Consider the following 21,459-nt stretch of genomic DNA (forward strand, 5'->3'; position numbering starts at 1 on the left):
GTAAATCGTCACTTTACAAGTGGAGATTTTTCAAGAGATCCTTAATCATTTGAGGTGGAGTGCAAATTTGTTCTGAAGTTCCACAAGCTAAAAGGGTGCAGCAGGGCTAACTAATACGGTGCCCTCCTTATGTTGTGGGACTACAACTCCCATCAATCCTGCCAACGTGGCCAATGGCCAAGGATTATGGGAGTTGTAGGCAGCATGTTGGCACAGGTGTAGTGACATTGGGAGAGGCACTCTGGCAAAATGGCGGAATGGGGCCATCTTGGGGAAAGCATAATGGCAGCAAACCCCTGCGCCCTTTAAATCAATGGCCACAACCCCATGGATGGCACAACTTTATACCAGCCCCAAACCTGGTGCAAGAAATCTCCCCCCCCAATAAAGTCAACATGAGGTTTTTTTAAAAAAAAAACCAAAACCAAAGCAGTACTCTGTCAACAGATCTGCTCACGTCACCATGGCAGAGCCTAGATTATAGTGTAACTCCACATGCACCCTATGAAAACACATTACAACCAGTATGCAAGCCCCACAATGGTGAGACCACTTCTCTGATATTATGGCATGTGGCATGGAGCTGTATCTCTCTGGCCCCATCTTCTGCACAATTAGACCCTTGCACAGCAGAACTCTGGTGATGGAAACCTGGAGAAAGGGCACTGCATACAAAAAAGGGATACCATTGCACAAAACAGTCTGTCTTCAGAACACACCTGAGAACTTAAGCTCACTGCTACACTTCTCTGCCTACAGCTCTAAAGCACCTCAGCTTGAGACTCCAGGTACAAATACACCATACGAAACTCTACGCCACTCCCAACAACTGGGGGTGCCAGGCAGGACTGTGTGTACTCTCTGCAGGTGTCCCGCCCAAGGGGAGCTGCATGGGCGCTGCATTGTACAGGCTGTCCTTCCTCCCCTTTGCATGTTGGGCTCATAAAGCAGTGCTTGGAAGGAGCATAAGGGGGCTTCGGACCACTGTCTGAAGGGATGCTTGGGGTTTGGCAACAGCAGACTTGTTACGGGCTGAGTCTGTAGGGCCGATGAAACTGGGGCCCTGCAGGATTGTCTTGCATGTTGTGTATATGGTGGTGCAGGGATGTGGACTGGGGCTATATCCTTATCACATTGTGTTGGCTCTCTCCATGTGTGAGCAGCATTGGGTGTCATTGCTGACACAGATCTTGACTGGTCCATTGGCAGCGTTTCTAGGGATGCCTGTCATTTTTATGCCATTTTTGTATTTTCTAGCTGTATGGTTTTTCCATCCCCTCCCTGAGTATTCATCACAGCAGCAGTATAGCTCCAGTCCTAGTGAAATGTGAATATGTGTGCCCTTGGGTAAAAGGGAATGTGTGCAATGCCTGTTTTCCAACACAGGAAGGGCAACTGCACATAAATAAGATTTTAAAGCACACAAGAAAAACTTGCCAAACAGAATCTTTAAAGTCTGTAGAAGTTAACACACCATCCTGCTGCATTGTAAACACACAATACATATATTGTATATCACACTATTTTCCTCTCAATGTTGAAATGAATCGATTATTTTGAGTCATTTCTGTAAACTGGTGAAATTTGTGTAGAAGGCTTGAAAAGTAAGTTTTGCCAGACGCCTGGGAATTATTACCCATGAGCTGGACAATACATCCAGAGTGGCCCTGCTAGCCTGAGAGACCAGCGAAAATAATAATAATAATAATAATAATAATAATAATAATAATAATAATAATAATAATAAATTTTATTTATATCCCGCCCTCCCCAGCCGAAGCTGGGCTCAGGGCAGCTAACAACACTAAAATAGTGCAACATTATAAAAACATTATAAAAATTAATTAAAATCAAAATTGATGGCAACCATAAACTAAAGTTCTGTAAAGATTGCCAAAGGAGGGAGTCAGGCTGCGCCCTGACCAAAGGCCTGGTGGAACAGCTCTGTCCTGCAGGACCCTTGTCTCTTGTGACAGAGCATTCCACCAGGTTGGAGCCGCAGCCGAAAAAGCCCTGGCTCTAGTTGAGGCCAGCCTAACCTCTCTTTGGCCTGGGACCTTCAAGATGTTTTTATTTGAAGACCGTAAGTTCCTCCGTGGGGCATACCAGGAGAGGCGGTCCCGTAGGTACGAGGGTCCTAGGCCGTATAGGGCTTTGAAGGTTAAAACCAGCACCTTAAACCTGATCCTGTACTCCACCAGGAGCCAGTGCAGCTGGTATAGCACCGGATGAATGTGATCTCGCAGTGAAGACCCCGTAAGGAGTCTCGCCACGGCATTCTGCACCCGCTGGAGTTTCTGGGTCAGTCTCAAGAGCAGCCCTATGTAGAGTGAGTTACAATAATCCAGTCTGGAGGTGACCATTGCGTGGATCACAGTGGCTAGGTCAGGGCGAGAGAGGTAAGGAGCCAACTGCTTAGCTTGGCAGAGATGAAAAAATGCCGCCTTTGTTATAGCTGCAATCTGCACCTCCATGGAGAGGGAGGTATCGAAGATTACACCCAAACTCTTAACAGACGGTGCTGGCACTAATTGCACCCCCGCAGCAGATGGGAGTTGCCCCCTCAAACCTATATCGTCCCATCCCAGCCAGAGGACCTCTGTCTTCGAAGGATTTAACTTCAACTGGCTCCCACGTAACCATCCAGCCACAGCTTCCAAGCCTCTGATCAGTGTGTCTGGGGCTGAGTCAGGATGGCCATCCATCTACAGATAGAGTTGGGTGTCATCAGCATACTGATGGCAGCCCAGCCCAAAACTCCGGACAAGATGGGCAAGGGGGCGCATAAAGATGTTAAAAAGCATCGAGGAGAGTATCGCACCCTGGGGCACTCCACACACCAAGGAGTGGCACGATGACAATTCCCCCCCAAGTGCCACCCTCTGTCCCCGACCAGAGAGAAACGAGCGCAGCCATTGAAGGACTGTGCCCTGGATCCCCACGTTGGCAAGGCGGTGGTCCAGGAGTTCGTGATCGACCATGTCAAAGGCTGCTGACAGGTCTAGAAGAATCAGCAGCCCCGACCCGCCTCGATCCAGCTGCCTGCGGAGATCATCTGTTAGGGTGACCAGTGCCGTCTCGGTCCCATGACCAGCGCAGAAGCCAGACTGGAATGGATCCAGAGCCAATGTTTCATCCAGAAACCTACCAAGCTGTTCAGCAACTGCTCTCTCAATCACCTTACCCAGGAATGGAAGATTCGAAACCGGGCGGTAATTGGATCGATCTAAGGGATCTAATGATGTTTTCTTTAAGAGTGGGCGCACCACTGCCTTCTTCAGTTCCCCTGGGAATGTCCCGGTGCCAAGGAACAAATTGATGATATCCCCCAGGGGGGCCCGCACCTCGTCTGGACACGCTCTAATCAGCCAAGATGGGCATGGGTCGAGAGGACAAGTGGTGGGCTTTCCAGCTCAGAGGAGTCTGTCCACATCGGCCGGGGAAATCCGGTCAAAGTGGTCCAATACTGGACCCGAGGATAGTCGAGGGGCCTCCAGTTCCTTTATTGTATCCAAATTGGCAGGAAGGTCATGGCGGAGCAACAGGACCTTCTCCGCAAAAAAGCTCGCAAATGCCTCACAGCTGTATGTCAAATTGTTATTTAAATTTGGCTGTCCTTCGAGGGACGTTAAAGAGCGAATTATACTAAACATTTAAGGTAGTGGAAGATGATACAGCAAATAAACAAAACAGAACACCAAAAGTTACACATGAGGTTCGTGCGTTTTTATTTTTTAAAGAGAATTGTAAAAATAAAAATCCAACTGCCATGTTGAAGTTGCTTTTGTTCACTGTGGCTGCTTTTGAGAACTGCCACCAAAGTTACTCTAAACATTGGTTTTAATTAAACAGACTCGAGTTGAAATGGCAGCTAGCCAATCCTGTCTGTTCATTAGTCCAGCAAATTGAAGGGTTCCACTTAACATTAGTTCCACAATCTAGTGAAAAACTAGATCAACTGATTTCCGATCCTATGTTGCAACAATAATATAGAGGGAAATCCAATGTTGCAGGAGCAAACCTGCTCATGCAATGGAATTTTCCCTTCTTCCACTTGCTCCTACAGCCCCCCCCATCCCAAAATGTGCTCTTAAGGGTTGGGGGACCCAATAGAGCAGCCCATGGAGGTTGATGGGACCTACAGGGAGGATTTTTTGACAGACCGTCTCTTATTTTCAAGTTAATAAGCTACTCCAAGAAGCATTTAGGGTTCCTCAGTTTGACAGAATAATTGCTTTCATGGTACTCTTTTAATGATAGTGACTAGTTAAAAAAAAAGTTAAGCAAATATGAAACATAGGTGGAAAAGGTGGAATAAATCTCATAGCATACATTTTCCCCAAAGCAAAGTGAATGCAAGTTTCTACAAAACAATCAAAAGGGCCAACGCACATGAATAAAAAATGGGAAATGCACTTGAATGTTCTGTTCCTTCCAAGATCAGCCAGTGTCTGAGTATTAGTCTTTTTAGATTATATTAGACACACTTTTCTTCCATTGTCATTTCCTTTAAAACACATGCAAAGATCAGACAAAAGCCAAGATCCTGGTTTTACAACAGCTTGCTGACCACTGAGGCCATCTCCCATTTTTTGTGTGAAGCCCTAGACAAGAAACAGTGGCTATTTCTCCATCCCTCAAGGAAAGATTTTATCATTTGCACACTTCTCAATTCACTTCTTCCTGATCTTCTGAGCACAGGAACTGAAGAGTGTGGATAATTATGCCATATCTATGGTTCAGCTTGATGAGCCCTTCAAACAACCATCGGCCCTGAACAACTGCCCTGCCTTTCCAAATGCCATTACCAGCCATATTCCTCAGGCAGAGTAAAAGTTTAACCCTAGACTACCTTATCCTAGCTTAAGTTCACATATAAAATCCTGTCTACGCATGTACAACAGCAGGCAAAAAGGAGCTTTGTATTCAGAGTAAGGATGGGTTGCCTATGGCAAGCAACATGAAATTTGCACAACATAGGCAAACTATAAACATATCCAAATTGTTATGGAAGGATCCATAACACTGAAGGACAACCAAAGCTGAATCCTGAGCAAATTCATCATATTTAGATCCCACTGGGCTTAAGTTGATCGTGACCAACTTTCCACAAATAATAAGCTCCAAGCCCATGTACTATACTGTAGCAATGGAAGAGCAGGTTTAAAGAAAGTTCTTCACTACCTTAAATGAACCTGGGACTCAACTCAAGTCCCTTCTGTCCAAGGGGGAACCATAAAAGAACATTACCGTTGTTACTGCTGTACCGGTTCAAGATAAGCAAGAGAATCTTCATCATCATAGATCATAACACAATAATCTGTTAACTGCAAAGCTTATCTAAAACTGATAAACCCAAGATTAAAAACAGAATGTCTCCCACTTTTAAGGAGTCGTATTGAAACATAGTTGTTCTCAAGTTAATGCAAGCTTCAAAACCATTCTGATGAACCAAAACATAGCTCCTGATAAGGTTGGGGAAATTTCATTCTTCTCCATTTTCCTGCTAAAAACATATGACCTCCAGCTCAAGAATTTTTATTTATTCATTTGTTAAATTTGTATACTGCCCTATAACCATAGATCTCAGGGAGGTTCACAATAAGGAATCCCCTTGCCAACAAAGGTCTGTATAGTTAAAGCTATGGTTTTCCCAGTAGTGATGTATGGAAGTGAGAGCTGGACCATAAAGAAGGCTGATCGCCGAAGAATTGATGCTTTTGAATTATGGTGCTGGAGGAGACTCTTGAGAGTCCCATGGACTGCAAGAAGATCAAACCTATCCATTCTTAAGGAAATCAGCCCTGAGTGCTCACTGGAAGGACAGATCGTGAAGCTGAGGCTCCAATACTTTGGCCACCTCATGAGAAGAGAAGACTCCCTGGAAAAGACCCTGATGTTGGGAAAGATGGAGGGCACAAGGAGAAGGGGACAACAGAGGATGAGATGGTTGGACAGTGTTCTCGAAGCTACCCACATGAGTTTGACTAAATTGCGGGAGGCAGTGGAAGACAGGAGTGCCTGGCGCGCTCTGGTCCATGGGGTCATGAAGAGTCGGACACGACTGAACGACTAAACGACAACAAAGTCCACAAAGCTAACCGGCACTCCTGTTGCTGTGCTTGACGTTAGCCCCGCCAGACAGATCTGTTAACAGGGCTGATCATCTTAAGAAGGAGAGAAAGGAAGTGCCTGAAGGCAGACTGGTGCTGTGAGGGTCCAGGTGGCTAAAGCAAAGAAAAAAGGATTGGAGGAAATAACACTTTTAATCTGAAAAGTTAATATTAATATCAGTCTCCCGAATGCCTCTATAGCAGCTGGCTCTCTGGGTCTGTGCATAATCAAACTTGACAACCCAGTGCTGCTCAACAAAGCAGATAGCATTAAAGTCAACCTAAGGCAAGTATTTTACACATTAAAGTGCTGAATAAATAAATTTAAAAATCTGCTTTCCATATTGAGATGCCTACTGGACCTGAAAGATATACTGAAACTAAATTATAAAGCAAAATGGAATGTCATATATTTTAGACAATGTTTGTTTTGCTTTACAAGGCTACAAAATCTCTACTAACTAGAAATAAACCAGCTGTATTTCACTAATACTGTGTAACGTAATGGCATTATATATCACAGCTTGGAAGTAAACACACTTAAGGGGAAAATGTCAAGGGGAAAAAATCCATCATGTACAATTGCAGTAAAATCAGTTTATTGCAGTGTTGGATGTTAACGTTTCACTATTTTTTTTTTAGTATCTGCGATTTCTTGAAATGTTCAGAGCAAATTTATGATGTAGTTACTGGCCAACCTTATGACATTTTGTGCAACCTTATCTAAATATTCATACCATTCACAACACATTATAAATCTCCCTTTTTTAACATTATGGTTTCAGCTGAAGATGTTCAGCTAATGCAATGTACTTAATTTCTGCAATAATACAAGAACATTGTGTTTGTTTAAAGTAATTGCTCTTCTCCATAAAATGTTCTTTGATAAGCCATTGTAGAATAGCAGTCTCTTTGACCTCAGTCTAGAAATATTTCAGGTGTTGAACTCTGGCGTTCAAATTCTGATTGAGAGAGGAACCCAAGTTAGTATTTAACATACTTAACATATTTGCTGAAGTAACATTTTACCACTGTTAAGGAACAAGGAAGAAACTTGCCCCAAGGCAAATAAGATTACCGGTAAGTAATGAGAAGAAAGGGGTGGGATGCAGGTCATATTCACACCAAACATCCAATGCACATAGCTTCCCCCAAAGTATGCTGGGAACTGTAGTTTGCTTAGGATACTTGGAATTGTAGCTCTGTGAGGGATAAAGTGCATTTCCCCTTATTCTTTGGGAGAAGCCATGTGCATAAACAAACAAAAGAAATTATATTTGCCATAGTCCTGCCGTACTCATGTAGGGATTCAAAGTTATGCTAACACCAGGTCCAAATATTTGCATCAATGTATTGGTACAAACAAGGCATTAGGATGTTCTGGCAATGCAATTATTTGCACACTCCAGTCTAAGCTCTTACTGCACGTGCTCTATTCTTAACTATTAAAAAGCCACTTCCCTTTGAATGATAACCTTTAAACTTCACATTACAGTCTTAAAGCAGCCAGTAAGGTGGAATGTAAAGAAATGGCTTCCTTGCTTGCTTGTTGCTTTTTGTAGCTATAACTTTTCAAAAGGGTTGCAGACATACAGTTATTATACAGTATTATAATGTCCAAAACTGGTTAGAAGATCTCAGGAAGCTCCAAACTTAGGGCCAAGAAATAATGCACAAGAGAGGTGATGGTGGGGAGAATGGCAGAAAACTTCTGTTATAACAAACAGATCTTGCTTGGCTCTACAGTTGCTCATTGAATCCAACAAAATGCCTTTTTTTTGCCAAAAATAAACTAGAAAAGAAAAGAAAAGAAAACATTCACTTGTGTTGCATAATCTTTCTGCAGCCCTAGATCACCAGTCTTCTGAGTTCTTAATGGTTTGGGAAATGAAACTCTTCTCCCCTGAATATATACATGAGAATGTATCTCAAGCACTGTTTACATTCACGACCAAAGTTTTAAATGAAATAGGCTAGCTTGCTGATCCTGCCTCCCATGGAGCCATGCAACTGATAGCAGCTGGACTACTGAACTGTTATTTGTGGATCAGTTGTAACAGCTTGTTTCTCTTCCTGTCTAGTATCTTTTTATTGGTGCAGATGTACTCTGTGTATCTTACTCGATTTGTGTTTTCTGAGCGGCCTTGGTTTCGTGCACTTTGTATCTAGTGAGTTGCGTTTGCAACTCCATTGTTAATGGACAGCTATAATTCTGTCTGTCTCTTTCTGTGTGTAGTATGTTGATCCATTTATTTTCAGACACCTGCCATGACTCTTGGGTTGGCAAGCAAAGGCATGAATTCTAACTTGACCACTCTCAGCATTGCTGCTGCTGCTGCAAGCCTTTAAGTTTGCAATGATGAGAGAACTATCCCTCAAAACCACCTCATCAGCAGTGACGAAAGCAGATCCCAAATTCTTCCGTAACATTACATTGGCATTCTATACTTAGTGATATATGTGGGTGAAATGTTTTCATTCAGCAACTGAGCCCTCCACCAACCTATTAACCTATGGTGTCTGAGAAGAAACTAGCTGTTTGTGACAAAGAATAACATAATAAAGGAGAGCAGTAGGGAAGAAATAGTTATTTTTCTACATGAGGGAGTTTCTGTTATGAAAATAAGAATCCTTAGTGTAACTCATATCTTCTGGGGGGAAAGTAATTTCCTTTTTTGGTCTCCACTGGATAAGTCTGCTTTGTATAATCTGGAACCAAATTAAAGTTTTCACATGGCAACGAAGTCATAAACCTTAATTTCCACAGCATCACAATGTTTACACCTCTAACACATAAATGGGGATCACAGGAGAACTGTACAAAAAACCTTATGACCCAGTTTCTCACAGCTACACATAAAATATACCAGCTGCATTGGATGCCCATACATTTTTTGTTCGAAGTTACACTGCTGGTATGGACTTTTAAAGGGACCAGGTTCTCTGAAGGGCTGCCTGCACTCCTATGAATCTGCCTGGGCCTTGAGAGAAGCCTCAGAGGCCCTGAATGTGTACCTGAAATCAAGATCTACTAGACTGAAATAAAAGCTGTAGAATTCTGTCCAATTTCAGAGATGGATGGGACTAGGATACTATCTTCCGCTTGTAGGACAGATGATTTTTAGCTTGTTTTGCCTGAAGATCTGGACAAACTGCTTGGAATTTTAAGACCTACAACTTCCTTGCTTGACCCTTGCACTTCATTTTGAGGTTTGGGGGACTGGGTTGTTAATGCCACTTTGAGAGAGGGAATTGTTTTTCCTTACCTCAAGGAGCTGACAGTGAAACCGCTCCTTAAACAGCCAAATTTAGAACCTTTGGTAATGAACAACTACCATCTAGTCTCTAATTTGCCTTTTTTTTGCCAAGAGAATAGAGTGGGTGGTGACTTCAAAACATCAGTCATTTCTACTCATAGGCCTGCAGTACAAAAGCCAAATACTTTTGATGATCATTCAAACATGTAATTAGCTACTCCTCCGATAACTTGGGGAGACCAAGAATTCTGTCCAGTTGACCAGGCTTGGAAACTTTTGAAAATTTTTGAAAACTGACTATAATTCTCTCTTAAGGTCCCTCACATTTCAGAAATAACTAACGTGTCTTTGTGTGGCAATACTTTCAAGACCTAGTTAGCAAGGCTATCTGTACAGAATAGTAACTATCTGTACAGAATAGTTTTAAAGCACATTATTTGAAGTACAACAATTCTGCTGTTTGGAATGTTGGGCATGTCTCATTCTTTAATTCCAAGGAAACGGTTCCGTCTGGCCTTATTTGAGCTGTTTTAGCGTATATAAAGTGTCATGTGCAAAATAAGGTCCAAAATAGTAATGAAGATTAATCACTGCAGATTTCTGGATTCCAAACAGGCTTTTACGAGTAGGAAGAAAGAATGTGGAATTATTACAATGAAAGACACACAGTCATACGTTGACTTGATCTACAACGGCCTTGCCATGATTACACCTTGCAGTTTTCTAACACATCTTGGCACAGGACACATACAACTGAGCACACAGCATAAGCTAACCAGATTTTACATCCTCTGGACTATGACAAGTCCCATGAGGATCTCTCTCTAATGATTTATTTCCAGCCAAAGAACTCCCCTAATGAGTAGTGACTAGGAAACAGCACAATTAATGTGGAAGAACAACAAAAGCAATGCAACATGGTTTTGCTGCCAAAAAGGACATAAATATTACTGTAAACCGTCATCTTATGCACACTCTGTTGATTTCATTGTTGTCTGAGCTTGCATCTACTCTTCTAAAATTTGCTAAAGTCGGTTTATGTGATTATGTGTCAATTATCAGTAAAAAAAATAATGCTGTCCGAAGCAGCCTTTCAAATACTGTTGAAAACCCACCCAGTTCCCACAAGTCATTTCTTCCCCTGCCTAGCTGCTCACCATTTCTGCATTCTGTAGTATTTCCCCAACTCAAAAAGAGCACCAAAGCACAAATTCACATTTCTCTCTCGGATTAATCCCAGATGAGCAGCAAACCATACCTTATGGTTCTTAAGGTTTTGATTTAAAACAGGTATAGCACAACTCTTAAAATAATTGAGTTATCTATTCTAGAGCATGTCATTTGAGGACAGCAGTCCTGGGTCTCAATCTACAACATGTTTGCTTTAAAATAAGATCCATTGGAATCAGTCAGTCTACTATGGAGCAAGCTGAATAGCTAGAAGCCGATTAAATGTAAGTTAAATTTCAGGTTTTGCCCCCCCCCCCCCGTTTTTAAAAAGGAATAGCAAAGCAGAATGCAATTCTTACTTCTAGGTCGATTCCTTCATTGACCTCTGTATTGAAAATTTTAAACAAGTTTTAAACCCAAGGTTTATTAGCTCACAGTCCTGAAGTGTACACTGACAGATTTATGAGCTTGATTCAGTCTGCCTTGCCAGTACATGTCAGCCATGAGTGGCCTTCAGACTCTGCTCCCGATGTGAGAAAATCATTCACTCGCCAAGTGTATTGTCCTTTAACTTCCAGGCTGCCAACAAGGTTATCAAGTTAACATTTATTATGGCAGCAAGTCCATAAGGTTGACAGCTTATCCACTCATGTCCTGCAAGATTATTTCACTTATATGTATTACAGAGCTGTTATATAACATTCATCTAAGGAATTTCTAGAGGGCAGAGTAATAGTCTCATCCATCCTGGTGACTCCTACGTAGAACATTAATCCACAATGAAACTGTTACAATTTTGAAAAAATAAGATTGTGAACTAGTTAAGTGTTTAGGTGACCAATTTCCTGGATTTTAACAAATTAATTTAAATGTTTTGCATATTACCAATCATATTAATATGTATTGTCTGCATGCAAAGAGAAGAGCCACAGCTCAGTGGTAGGGCATCTGCAGAATGTCCCAGGTTCAGCTTCCAGCATCTCTACGTAGGGCTGGGAAACCCTGGAGAGCCGCTGCCAGTCTGCAGACAATAGATGGTCCAGTTACAGGGACGCTTGCTCTGTCCCAGCTTCTGCCAATTTAGCAGTTCGAAAGCACACCAGTGCAAGTAGATAAATAGGTACCGCTGCAGATTAGTACATAAACAATGATGAGAGCTAACTAATCTACATTCTCTGAACTACAGAGTGGTTATTCCAATGCATATTAGTAATGCTGGTAACAGAAGAACAATATCCCCCCTCCCCAGGTAAATGCACCCAGAATGTAAGGAAGCAATTGCCTGACTACACTTCCTATGCAGAAAGCTGTCCGTGGACAAATGCTGGCTCCCTTGGCCTGAAGTGAGTTGAGCGTCACACCCCATAGTCACCTTTAACTCGCTTTAATCATCTAGGGGGCCTTTACCATTTACCTTTACACTTGCTATGTATAGTGTTTGTACAAATAGAGCTGTTAATCCAGGAGAAGTGTTAAAAACACTTATCTGATTTTTACTCAGGATTTGCCTGTGAACTTGCGCATTACCCATGTTTACATTCTGCACCTGTGTATTTAGGAAGCATGACCAAGTGAAGATGGATATCCAATTACATTGCTCAGTACCTTAAGGTTTAGTCAGGTCAGGTGGCATGGGGGGTCATTTTGAAAGAGGCTGAGAGTGAGAGGAAACCTGGGAAATAACAAGTCTAAACCCAGCTCACTGTGAGGTAATGGTAACTCACAGGCAGTCTGAGTATAGGTTATTTCCTGCCTATACTCCCAGAAGTGAGGGGCAGGCAACTAACAGGTGCCCTATGTCCTAGGTTGCAATCCTATGCACATGAGGACTTCTAACTATCCAAGAAAAAGGGGGAGTGGCATTCTTGTGTGCCTTTCAGAAAAGCTGGGTACGCAGAAAGCAGCACACAAACCTTTTGACAGCATGCAGAGAAACATCACCATCTGATTGTCAGTGTTTGAACATCATTCTGCTGTCACAGGCAAAGCTACAGTGGTTGGCTGGCTCAAAGCCAGGTACCCCCAGAGTACAGTGGTACCTTGGGTTACAGATGCTTCAGGTTACAGACGCTTCAGGTTACAGACTCCGCTAACCCAGAAATAGTACCTCAGGTTAAGAAGTTTGCTTCAATATGAGAACAGAAATCGCGCAGTGGCAGCACGGAGGCAGTGGGAGGCCCCATTAGCTAAAGTGGTGCTTCAGGTTAAGTACAGTTTCAGGTTAAGAAAGGACCTCCAGAACAAATTAAGTTCTTAACCCGAGGTACCACTGTACACTTATTTGGTAGAGCAACCCTAGATCATGCCACACACTGACTCAGGAGGAGGAGCAGCCTCCACTGGAAACAATAGGACTTAACTTTCCAATACAGTGGTACCTCAGGTTACAGATGCTTCAGGTTACAGACTCCGCTAACCCAGAAATAGTACCTCAGGTTAAGAACTTTGCTTCAGGATGAGAACAGAAATCACGCAGCAGTGGCAGCAGGAGGCCCCGTTAGCTAAAGTGGTACCTCAGGTTAAAAACTGTTTCAGGTTAAGAAAGGACCTCCAGAACGAATTAAGTTCTTAACCTGAGGTACCACTGTAAATATGACCGGGATCAGGGTACATAAAGTAGGCTGAGGTAAGCCCCAACCCAAAGCTAGGCACTTTTTAGTCTCATTGATTTCCCATGCTTAAACAAATGGGACTTGGTGGTACTGAAAGGACTTTGGCTGCAGTGAGCCCTTAGTTTCAACTTTTAATATCCTGGCAAAGTTCCTATTGCCAAGAATTGTCAAGCAGTTCAATGTAGATTATATATAAATACACTGGGTATTTTCTTTTCAGACAAAAACAAACAAACTACAATACTGTTTAAAAGCGTGCATTCCACTCACCCAGCTCTAAACATTTTTAAAAGCAAGGGGTCACTAATTCTGCTTTGTCTGTTGTCATCAGTTTATTTATGGGGTTTCCTCCCCTTGTTAGATACAATACACCAACATATCCAGAAAACATGACAGCTGCACAAACCCTGAGGTGTCCCCTGTGACAATGTTAAGCATTTAAACTGTTGTGAGATGCAATGTGCCTAATTGGCTGTGATTAATGTTGGTGAGTGAAACTCTTTATCTACACATCCATTCCTGACATTTGGAGTTGTTTCTTAACAAGCATAGTTCGGATCTAAGCCAAGGACATGAGGTTCTAAAAAAAATAACAAATAGTTATGTAAGTGTAACATCCAACTAGGGAGAAATGGGCTTCTTTCTTCTTTATTTTGTTTTCATATACTGAAAGATGACAATCAGCTAGAGACAAAAGTAATCATGCTTTATAAGAACCACCCAACCTATGTTGGCAACAGTGCTACAAGCTTTCACGCTTCATAGTTCTCTTCTCTTGTAAACAGCTATGTGAAGTCTGAAAGTGTACACACCCTGATTTGGGGACTGCAAAAATCCCAGGCACATCAAAATATTACGTTGTTTCCTGGGCATATATGACATCTTTATACAGGCCTTCTATAAGTCTGGGTCCTACAAACATGATTCAAAAAGACAAAGAAAAGAAGCAAACTTCAAGGAGGTATAAAAAGAGAGTATTTATTCATTCAATTACATTTCTGAACACATTCAGGGAAAACATTCAGGGCCACATTACTGTTTGGTGCTGTCCTTTGTTGTTGCTTCCCCCCCCCCGCCCCTAAACAATTTCAAATATTTTCCCATCACTGCTCACCCAAAAGAAATTAGAGCAATAAAGAGTTACATCTTCTGTATTGTCACTTCAGTCCTGTGTACAATAAGATTTTTGAGAGAGCCTTCAAACAGCCTAGGAAACACAAGTCAAGAGTGCCAATTTGTCAAACAATGAAGCTGAACGTTAAAAAGGAAGCAAATGAGATTAGAGAGCTTCCTAGGCTGCAGTAATCACAATATGAAGAAAACCATGATAATAGTGGAGGGAGGGAGGATCTTACAGTGTTTCTACTCTCCTGTCATCTTATATCTCTTAGCTACTTCTTCAAGAATGCATTGCAGTTGAAGCAGAATATATGCTACCAGCCGAGTAACTCTGATGAAATAATGTAAATAATACAGCGGGATCACCTAGCTACAGGATATAAGAACTATAATCTGGGTCCCAGCCTTGTCACTCTGACATCTCTGTACCCGAGCCCTGACAGCAGTTTCTGATTTATTAACATTCTTGAAAGAACCATATAACCCCAGCCCAGCCACAAGATTATATGCTCAGTATCTGGCAAGTCTCCTAACGGGCACAGAGGATGATGTTGTAACTGCTAAGCATTTCAGAACACTAGCTTTTCTCTTTGCAGTTTACACTGCTGGTGGTTTTCTTGCCTGAGCCACCTAGGTGTGTCTTGCTAATATCATTCCTTCTCCTGAAACAACCTCTGGCTTCCCGTACTTTGGGCCCCTCTTTCTCTCTGCTCTAGAAACACTGCATTCTGGACCATAATTCCTACAAGGACGGGACTTTCCAGCATTCTGTGCTCAATGAGGACATTTCCAGATACAGAAGTTGTGTCCTGCAATCTAACTCTACTGGCACCTTGGAAGAAATGGCAGACAAAGTAGTTAAGATGGTCACTGTGGAAACTTTGCAAATTTTGCTGTGCAAAATAACTCTATCTCCCTAGTGGGTTTTGTTAGGTTCCCCACCCCCACCCCCGGAGTACCCCTTTCTCCATGCTGCTTTTCAGTGTTTTGCTATAGCAATCAACTGCAGTAACTGTAGCCTGGTTTTAGCTGATCTTTATCCTTAAATCCAACACAACTGATATTTATTGCTTGTAAGCATAGGTCATTGCAAATACTGTAAAATGCTAATTAGCACAGACCTAAAATGTGGATGGGGATGCGGGTGGCTCTGTGGGTTAAACCACAGAGCCTAGGACTTGCTGACCAGAAGGTCTGCAGTTCGAATCCCCGCAACGGGGTGAGCTCCCGTTGCTCGGTCCCTGCTCCTGCCAACCTAGCAGTTCGAAAGCACATCAAAGTGCAAGTAGATAAATAGGTACCGCTCTGGCAGAAAGGTAAACAGTGTTTCCGTGTGCTGCTCTGGTTCGCCAGAAGCGGCTTAGTCATGCTGGCCACATGACCCGGAAGCTGTACGCCGGCTCCCTAGGCCAATAAAGCGAGATGAGCACCGCAACCCCAGAGTCGGCCACGACTGGACCTAATGGTCAGGGGTCCCTTTACCTTTAAAATGTGGATAAATTATACTCCATTTAAAATGCAACCAAATTTAAAGTACATCTTAAAACGTCCTGGGGTTAGTCTTAGATTTGGCTTTTTCAAATTAAAAATCTCCTTTACAAACCCCTGACATTTGGATCAAGTGTCTCACTTGGATTTTCTTTGCCGCAGTTGCAAACAGTGCAATGTAATTTTATGGAATCTGTATCTTTTGCCGCATCCCAGTATCCAGTGAAATGAATCCAGAGTTATAAATGCTCTTAATAAAATAACCACACCTATCTTTTTTGAAACAGTTGTATATCTACACAGTGTGACTTAACATATTGTTATCACTCATGTCTACTATGCTGATGGGCAGGGGGCCGCATAGGTTAAACTTTGGGTTCTGTGCAAAGAAAATGATGCTGGGTACTGAAAGGAAAGATAAATCAGCTAAATCACCCTGTCAGGTAAATGTCTCAAATACATCCCCCACCATAGCTAAAGCCTTATGCAGTCATGCCCTAAGCATCTTGACACAATACATCAGCGCCTGAATACTATGGCACCACAAAATAGACACTTCCAACTTAGGCAGCTTTCACAAGTCATGCCAAGAAAGTATTTGAATCTATAATTCATCACACATGTATGTTCCTGTTAATGCCAGGGAGAATGTCGAAGGAAACCACTTTTAAATGGAACATATATTTCAGACAATATAGAATTTGTACATAAATTCCCACGGGTGCAGAAAATGCTAATAAATCAATATTAATCAAGCACCCCTTGTTTAAAACTTGTTATTTTAAAATGTTAATCTAGAAACTTTCCAGCAAGCATTGAACTGATTTAGGCTTCAAATCCAGAATCTATTTTCAAAGCTTTTGATGCATGGAACCAGACTTCTTTCCTCTGTCCATATGCAGAGTGTTTTTGCCCTGTCACTGAATAATCACAGTTGCCACAGTAGGCAAGCAAGAAGCATCATCAAAATTCCAGGACACATTCCAACCAAGCAAAAGCACTTAGGGTGTGAAGCGGGACCACTATGGGGTGTGTGGCCTGAAGAGAGTTTCAGGGGCCAGATAGGGGGGCCCTTGGGGTCACTTGGGGGCCATGGGTGTGAGGCTCCCCATCCTTGGCATAAACAATCCATAACATACCACTCAATGAGACAGGGTGATTGAGAAGAGGCAGGAGCAGCTGCTGCGTTTCCATATAATTGCTCAGACTGTTCTTCTCTTGACAGGAAGGATCAGGCAAAGAATGGCTACCCCAGTGCCTCTCACTGCTTGCACATCCTTGCTCCCTAGGCTGTGCAATGGAATGACTGGGCCCCAAAGAAGCCCCCGGATGAATGAGTGAGCGAGCAAAAAGAGGAAATGGCCACTGCTTCTAAGAAGACAAAGCCCAATCTGCTCACTCTCTTACTTGCTCTCTACAGGTGGTGAAGCACAGCTGAAGGTCAGGGAAGGAGCCACCACCTGCCACTTGACCACCTGCGCTCTCCCTGTAGGCGGCACTGTTATGTGGACTGGGATGACAAAGAGGGTGGGTTAGTAGACAGAGGTGGCTGCTTGCAGTTCATGTCCAATCTCCTCTGCATGGTGCCAAGAGAGGAGAGCTTATGTTTTCCTTGAAGTTCCATTGTACGTAACAGGACTGAAACCGAAGCAGCTCACGTTTTCAGTGTTCCCAAATGCTTAGCTTTGGAGCATACAGAACAGCAATTCCTCTGTGTCCCTTCCTGAACGCTTTCACCAGAGTGACCCTAGGACCCGATCCTCAGCAGATGACTCACCTCTTTTCACTCTGTCTCCAATCAGCACAGAAGGTGAGAAGATTTCTTCTCAGGAGCTACAAAGCTCTCATTTCTTGCTGACCAGGCAGCTCTTAGTTGTTGGAGGCAGGGGCCGCACTAAAGAAATAATAGTCACAAGGTCTTTGACTCTCCCCCTGTAAACCTAGACCAGGACACCTGTGGTTACTTGGCCCTGAGACTTGCAGCCCAAACTCCTATACTAGGAAACGAAGCCCCACTAACAGTGCCAATTCTGAAGACGATGACTACTATGCCTTTAAAACACATTTGAAGAACACACAGAGAGAGAGTTTATTAAGGAGTCCTGGGCACTGTAACTCCATGATGGGTAGACTACACTGCCCAGAAATCTTTGAGTGAAAGAATAGCATCGTAGAATTGTAGAGTTGGAAGGGACCCCAAGGGTCATTCAGTCCAACCCCCTGCAATGCAGGAATCTCAGCTAAAGCATCCATGAATGTGCTTCAAATGTGCTTTAAGGGTACCATGCGTCTGAACGCAGCCACGACTCTACAACAAAAACAGGATATTTGCCAAGACACAGGGCATCATGACTTCAATGTCCTCTCACACTCACACACCAGCCTAGCGGACTCAAAAGTTTGCTCAGCATTCATGGCCATAACCATGGGGTTTGGGAAGACACCCCAACCATAGCTGTCAACTTTTCTTGCGAGGAATCCTATTCGGAATAAGGGAATTTCCCTTTAAAAAAGGGAAACGTTGACAGCTATGACCCCAACCCACCTCAGCCACAAAGTGCCAGTTTAACTCTTAGCCACAGGATGCTAACGTAACCTACCTCCTCCTCTAACGAGGGTCTCTCTGACAAAAATCACCTTTCTGGCTAGTAAAGGGAGAGGATTTCCCCTGCCCCGCTGGTGGGAGACCCGGGGGCTGCTGCGCGGACCAGGATGGCATCTTCCAGCTGCGCCCTGGCGCGACTGCCTCTGCCCCAGCGGAGAAGGGGGCTGCAGCCAGCACGCCCATCAGCGCGAAGAGAGAGAGAGAAGAGCGCGAGCGCAGTGTGGCGGGGCAGATGCTTAAAAAACAAAAAAAGGCGCCTCCCGCAGGGCGCCGGCACTATGCCGCTGCCGCTGCTGCTACTGCTGCTGCCGCCGCCGCGAGAGAACTGCTGAGGCAGCACCTACCATCCTTTGCTTCTTGGTGTCGGACATGTCGCCGGCTTCGCGGCTCCCTCGGCTCCTGGCAGCAGTGACGGGGTGGGGTGGCGGGCAGGAAGGCAAGCGGCTGGCTCCCGCGGGCTGCTGAGAAGCTGCGAGGGGAAGGGAGTAGGTATAAAAGCGGCCGAGGAGACACGTAGCACTTCCCCGGACCGCCTTTCCAGCCCACGGCTCACACCCCGCGCCCTCCTCTGGCTCCTCCCCTCGCTACTTGCTCTGCTCCCGGCTGCCACAGGCAGGAAGAGTGCGGGGTTTTTTCCCCTTCCCTGTGAGGGGAAAGGGCTCCGCGAGAGTATATTCACAGGAAAACTTTTCTCCTCTCGTGCCTGCGTCCTCCCCCCCCCCCGCGCCAGTTAGGACCCGCGCTTTTTTATTGTTTAAATCGCCTCAGACGGCGCTCGCTTAACAAAAACGTGTGTTCTTGCTCGGATAGGGGACACCGTCTCACCCACGCGTTTCCCTGGCTATAGGTTTGCAGGCTGGTGCTGGACGGAGGCGAGGTCCAACCCTCGCCAAGAATCTCACCTTTGTGCAACGAACAAAAGCAACAACAACCCCGGGCTTTCCCTCGCCTTAAACGCTGGTTTAGGGAAGCCTGAGAGCAAAAAAAGCAAAGTACTGTATGTCAAAGGACACTCTGGGTGATTCTGGGCTGGGAAAGTGGCTGCCTATTTTGTTTTTCTATATAAACCCTGCTTCCCAGCCCAAAGCAGCTTGCAGTGACACAGCCACGCAGGCAAGTAAAGGCGCGATATATTAGGGATACTTGGAGGTGTTTATAGCACTTCCTTCTGGTCCTCGGCAGTTGTTATCATAGCCTATCACAGCCAGCCACATCCTCAGCACACCTTTAAAGCACTCTGATGACACTTACAACAGTCATGGAGAATCAGCGGTTTGTCAAAGGCTGCTGACCTTAGAGAACTACAGTTCCCAGCACCCACGGAAACTACATTTCCCAGGATTCTCTGTGGCTGCTAAAGTGGCGTAAGAGTGCTTCATATGTGTTCTAGAAAGAAGAAGCAGTAAGGTGGAGACATGGGCCGATGGATCATAGTAAGAATAACGACCCAACAGTGTGTTTCAACCCTACAGGCAGGGCGTGAGGTGGCAGTGCTACCAGCACATTTAAAAGACACACACACAGCTTTCAGACACAAAAGCAACACCGTGGCAGCTTCAGGCAGTAGTGCCATGAAAAGTCCTCTCCTCCATAAAGGTAAAGGTGACCCCTGACCAGGTCCAGTCGTGACTGACTCTGGGGTTGCGGCGCTCATCTCGCTTTATTGGCCGAGGGAGCCGGCTTACAGCTTCCGGGTCATGTGGCCAGCATGACTAAGTTGCTTCTGGCAATTTAGAGCAGTGCACGGAAACGGCGTTTACCTTCCCGCCGGAGCGATAGCTATTTATCTACTTTCACTTTGACATGCTTTCGAACTGCTAGGTTGGCAGGAGCAGGGACTGAGCAACGGGAGCTCACCCCTTCACGGGGATTCGAACTGCTGCCCTTCTGATTGGCAAGTCCTAGGCTCTGTGGTTTAACCCACAGCGCCACTTACCCTTCTGTCCTTCCTCGCCTCCGCTTCAAGCCAACTGCATCCCTGTATTTTCTTTCACTCCAGCTGCAAAGAAGCAGCAGTGCTAGGAGAAGCTCACACACTTGAGACAATTTCCACAGGGGCTGCTCTTGTTAGCCTGCTGCTACATAAACAACAGGAAGCTTAAAGACGGGCAAATTTTATTATGGCATAAGATTTTGTGGACTGGAGCCCATATCATCTGACAAGGCCACTATATATAATACAGTATAGAAAGGGCAGGGATTCGTTGTTGTTTTTCAGGAATCCCTAGTATCAAGAGTAGAAAGCCAACAGTGCAAGATGCACAGCCTGCCTTGGCCCTAAATTGTTAAGTGTTGCCTTGGGGAGACTGGGAATGTGACACTAGCTGTGTGTGCCATGGAGGTGTGAGATGTGTGAGAACTTCAAAAGTTATAATAATACAGTAATTTATTATTTATACCCTGCCCGTCTGGCAGGGTTTCCCCATGTTGGCCCCAAAGAGCTGCTGCAGATACATTTAGGTGGTCATTCTTCATTTACTGCAGTGAGGAAGGCAATTTAATTGGAAAATAAATTTATGACACCTGTTCTTTCTTCTTGTCATGTGTGTAAATAGTCAGGGCTAGCCCAAGACATTTTGGCACCTGAAGCAAACCACAAAAGGGTGCTCCTTTCCCCATCAGGGAAGAATGGGAGAGTAAAGGTCTACATTGGGAACAGAGGGCGGAGAGATAAAGCTCTACATCAGGATCTGCTGCCCCTGTGGATCCTGCCACCTGAGGCACTCATCTCACCTGGCCTCCTTGCTGGGCCAGCCCTGTAAATAGCATTATAGTGGGAAGGTAAACCCAGCATACATCTTGTGGTTCATTGCACTAAAATAAACCCTTTGTACAGAACAAGCAATTGCTCTATCACACATTTTAAGTGATATAGAAGGAGAACATGCTATACTCTATAAGCAGTTGATTACATAGATAAGAAAATGTAAAACCAAGCCATAAAACGTGAATAGCTAATCCACAGAAAGGTACTTATGGTGTGATAAAATTTCCATTATGTCACACACACGAGTTTGAACCAACAACATGCTTAGAGTCTCTGTACTCATTTGGAATGTAATCCATTGAGATGTGTTTGTTTGTTTGTTTGTTTG

The 21,459-nt window shown here is 44.1% G+C and overlaps 1 protein-coding gene across 2 annotated transcripts in view; it reads right to left on the reverse strand.

Annotated features, from left to right (window-relative positions):
• The window catches only part of PAPSS2 (3'-phosphoadenosine 5'-phosphosulfate synthase 2), a 44,366-nt gene extending 25,499 nt beyond the window's left edge, over positions 1–18,867 (reverse strand). Inside the window, exon 1 of one of the 2 annotated variants that reach the window (XM_081912975.1) lies at positions 18,709–18,867. In XM_081912975.1, coding sequence (XP_081769101.1) covers positions 18,709–18,735 — 27 coding nt within the window. In that variant the 5' untranslated portion in view covers positions 18,736–18,867. The remainder of the gene's footprint in view (positions 1–18,708) is intronic. The other variant, XM_081912976.1, reaches the window with a different exon arrangement.
• Between the last annotated feature and the right edge of the window lie 2,592 nt (positions 18,868–21,459).

The sequence above is a fragment of the Podarcis melisellensis genome (genome assembly GCF_964234715.1).
Source record: "Podarcis melisellensis genome assembly, chromosome: 5".
NCBI lineage: Eukaryota > Metazoa > Chordata > Lepidosauria > Squamata > Lacertidae > Podarcis > Podarcis melisellensis.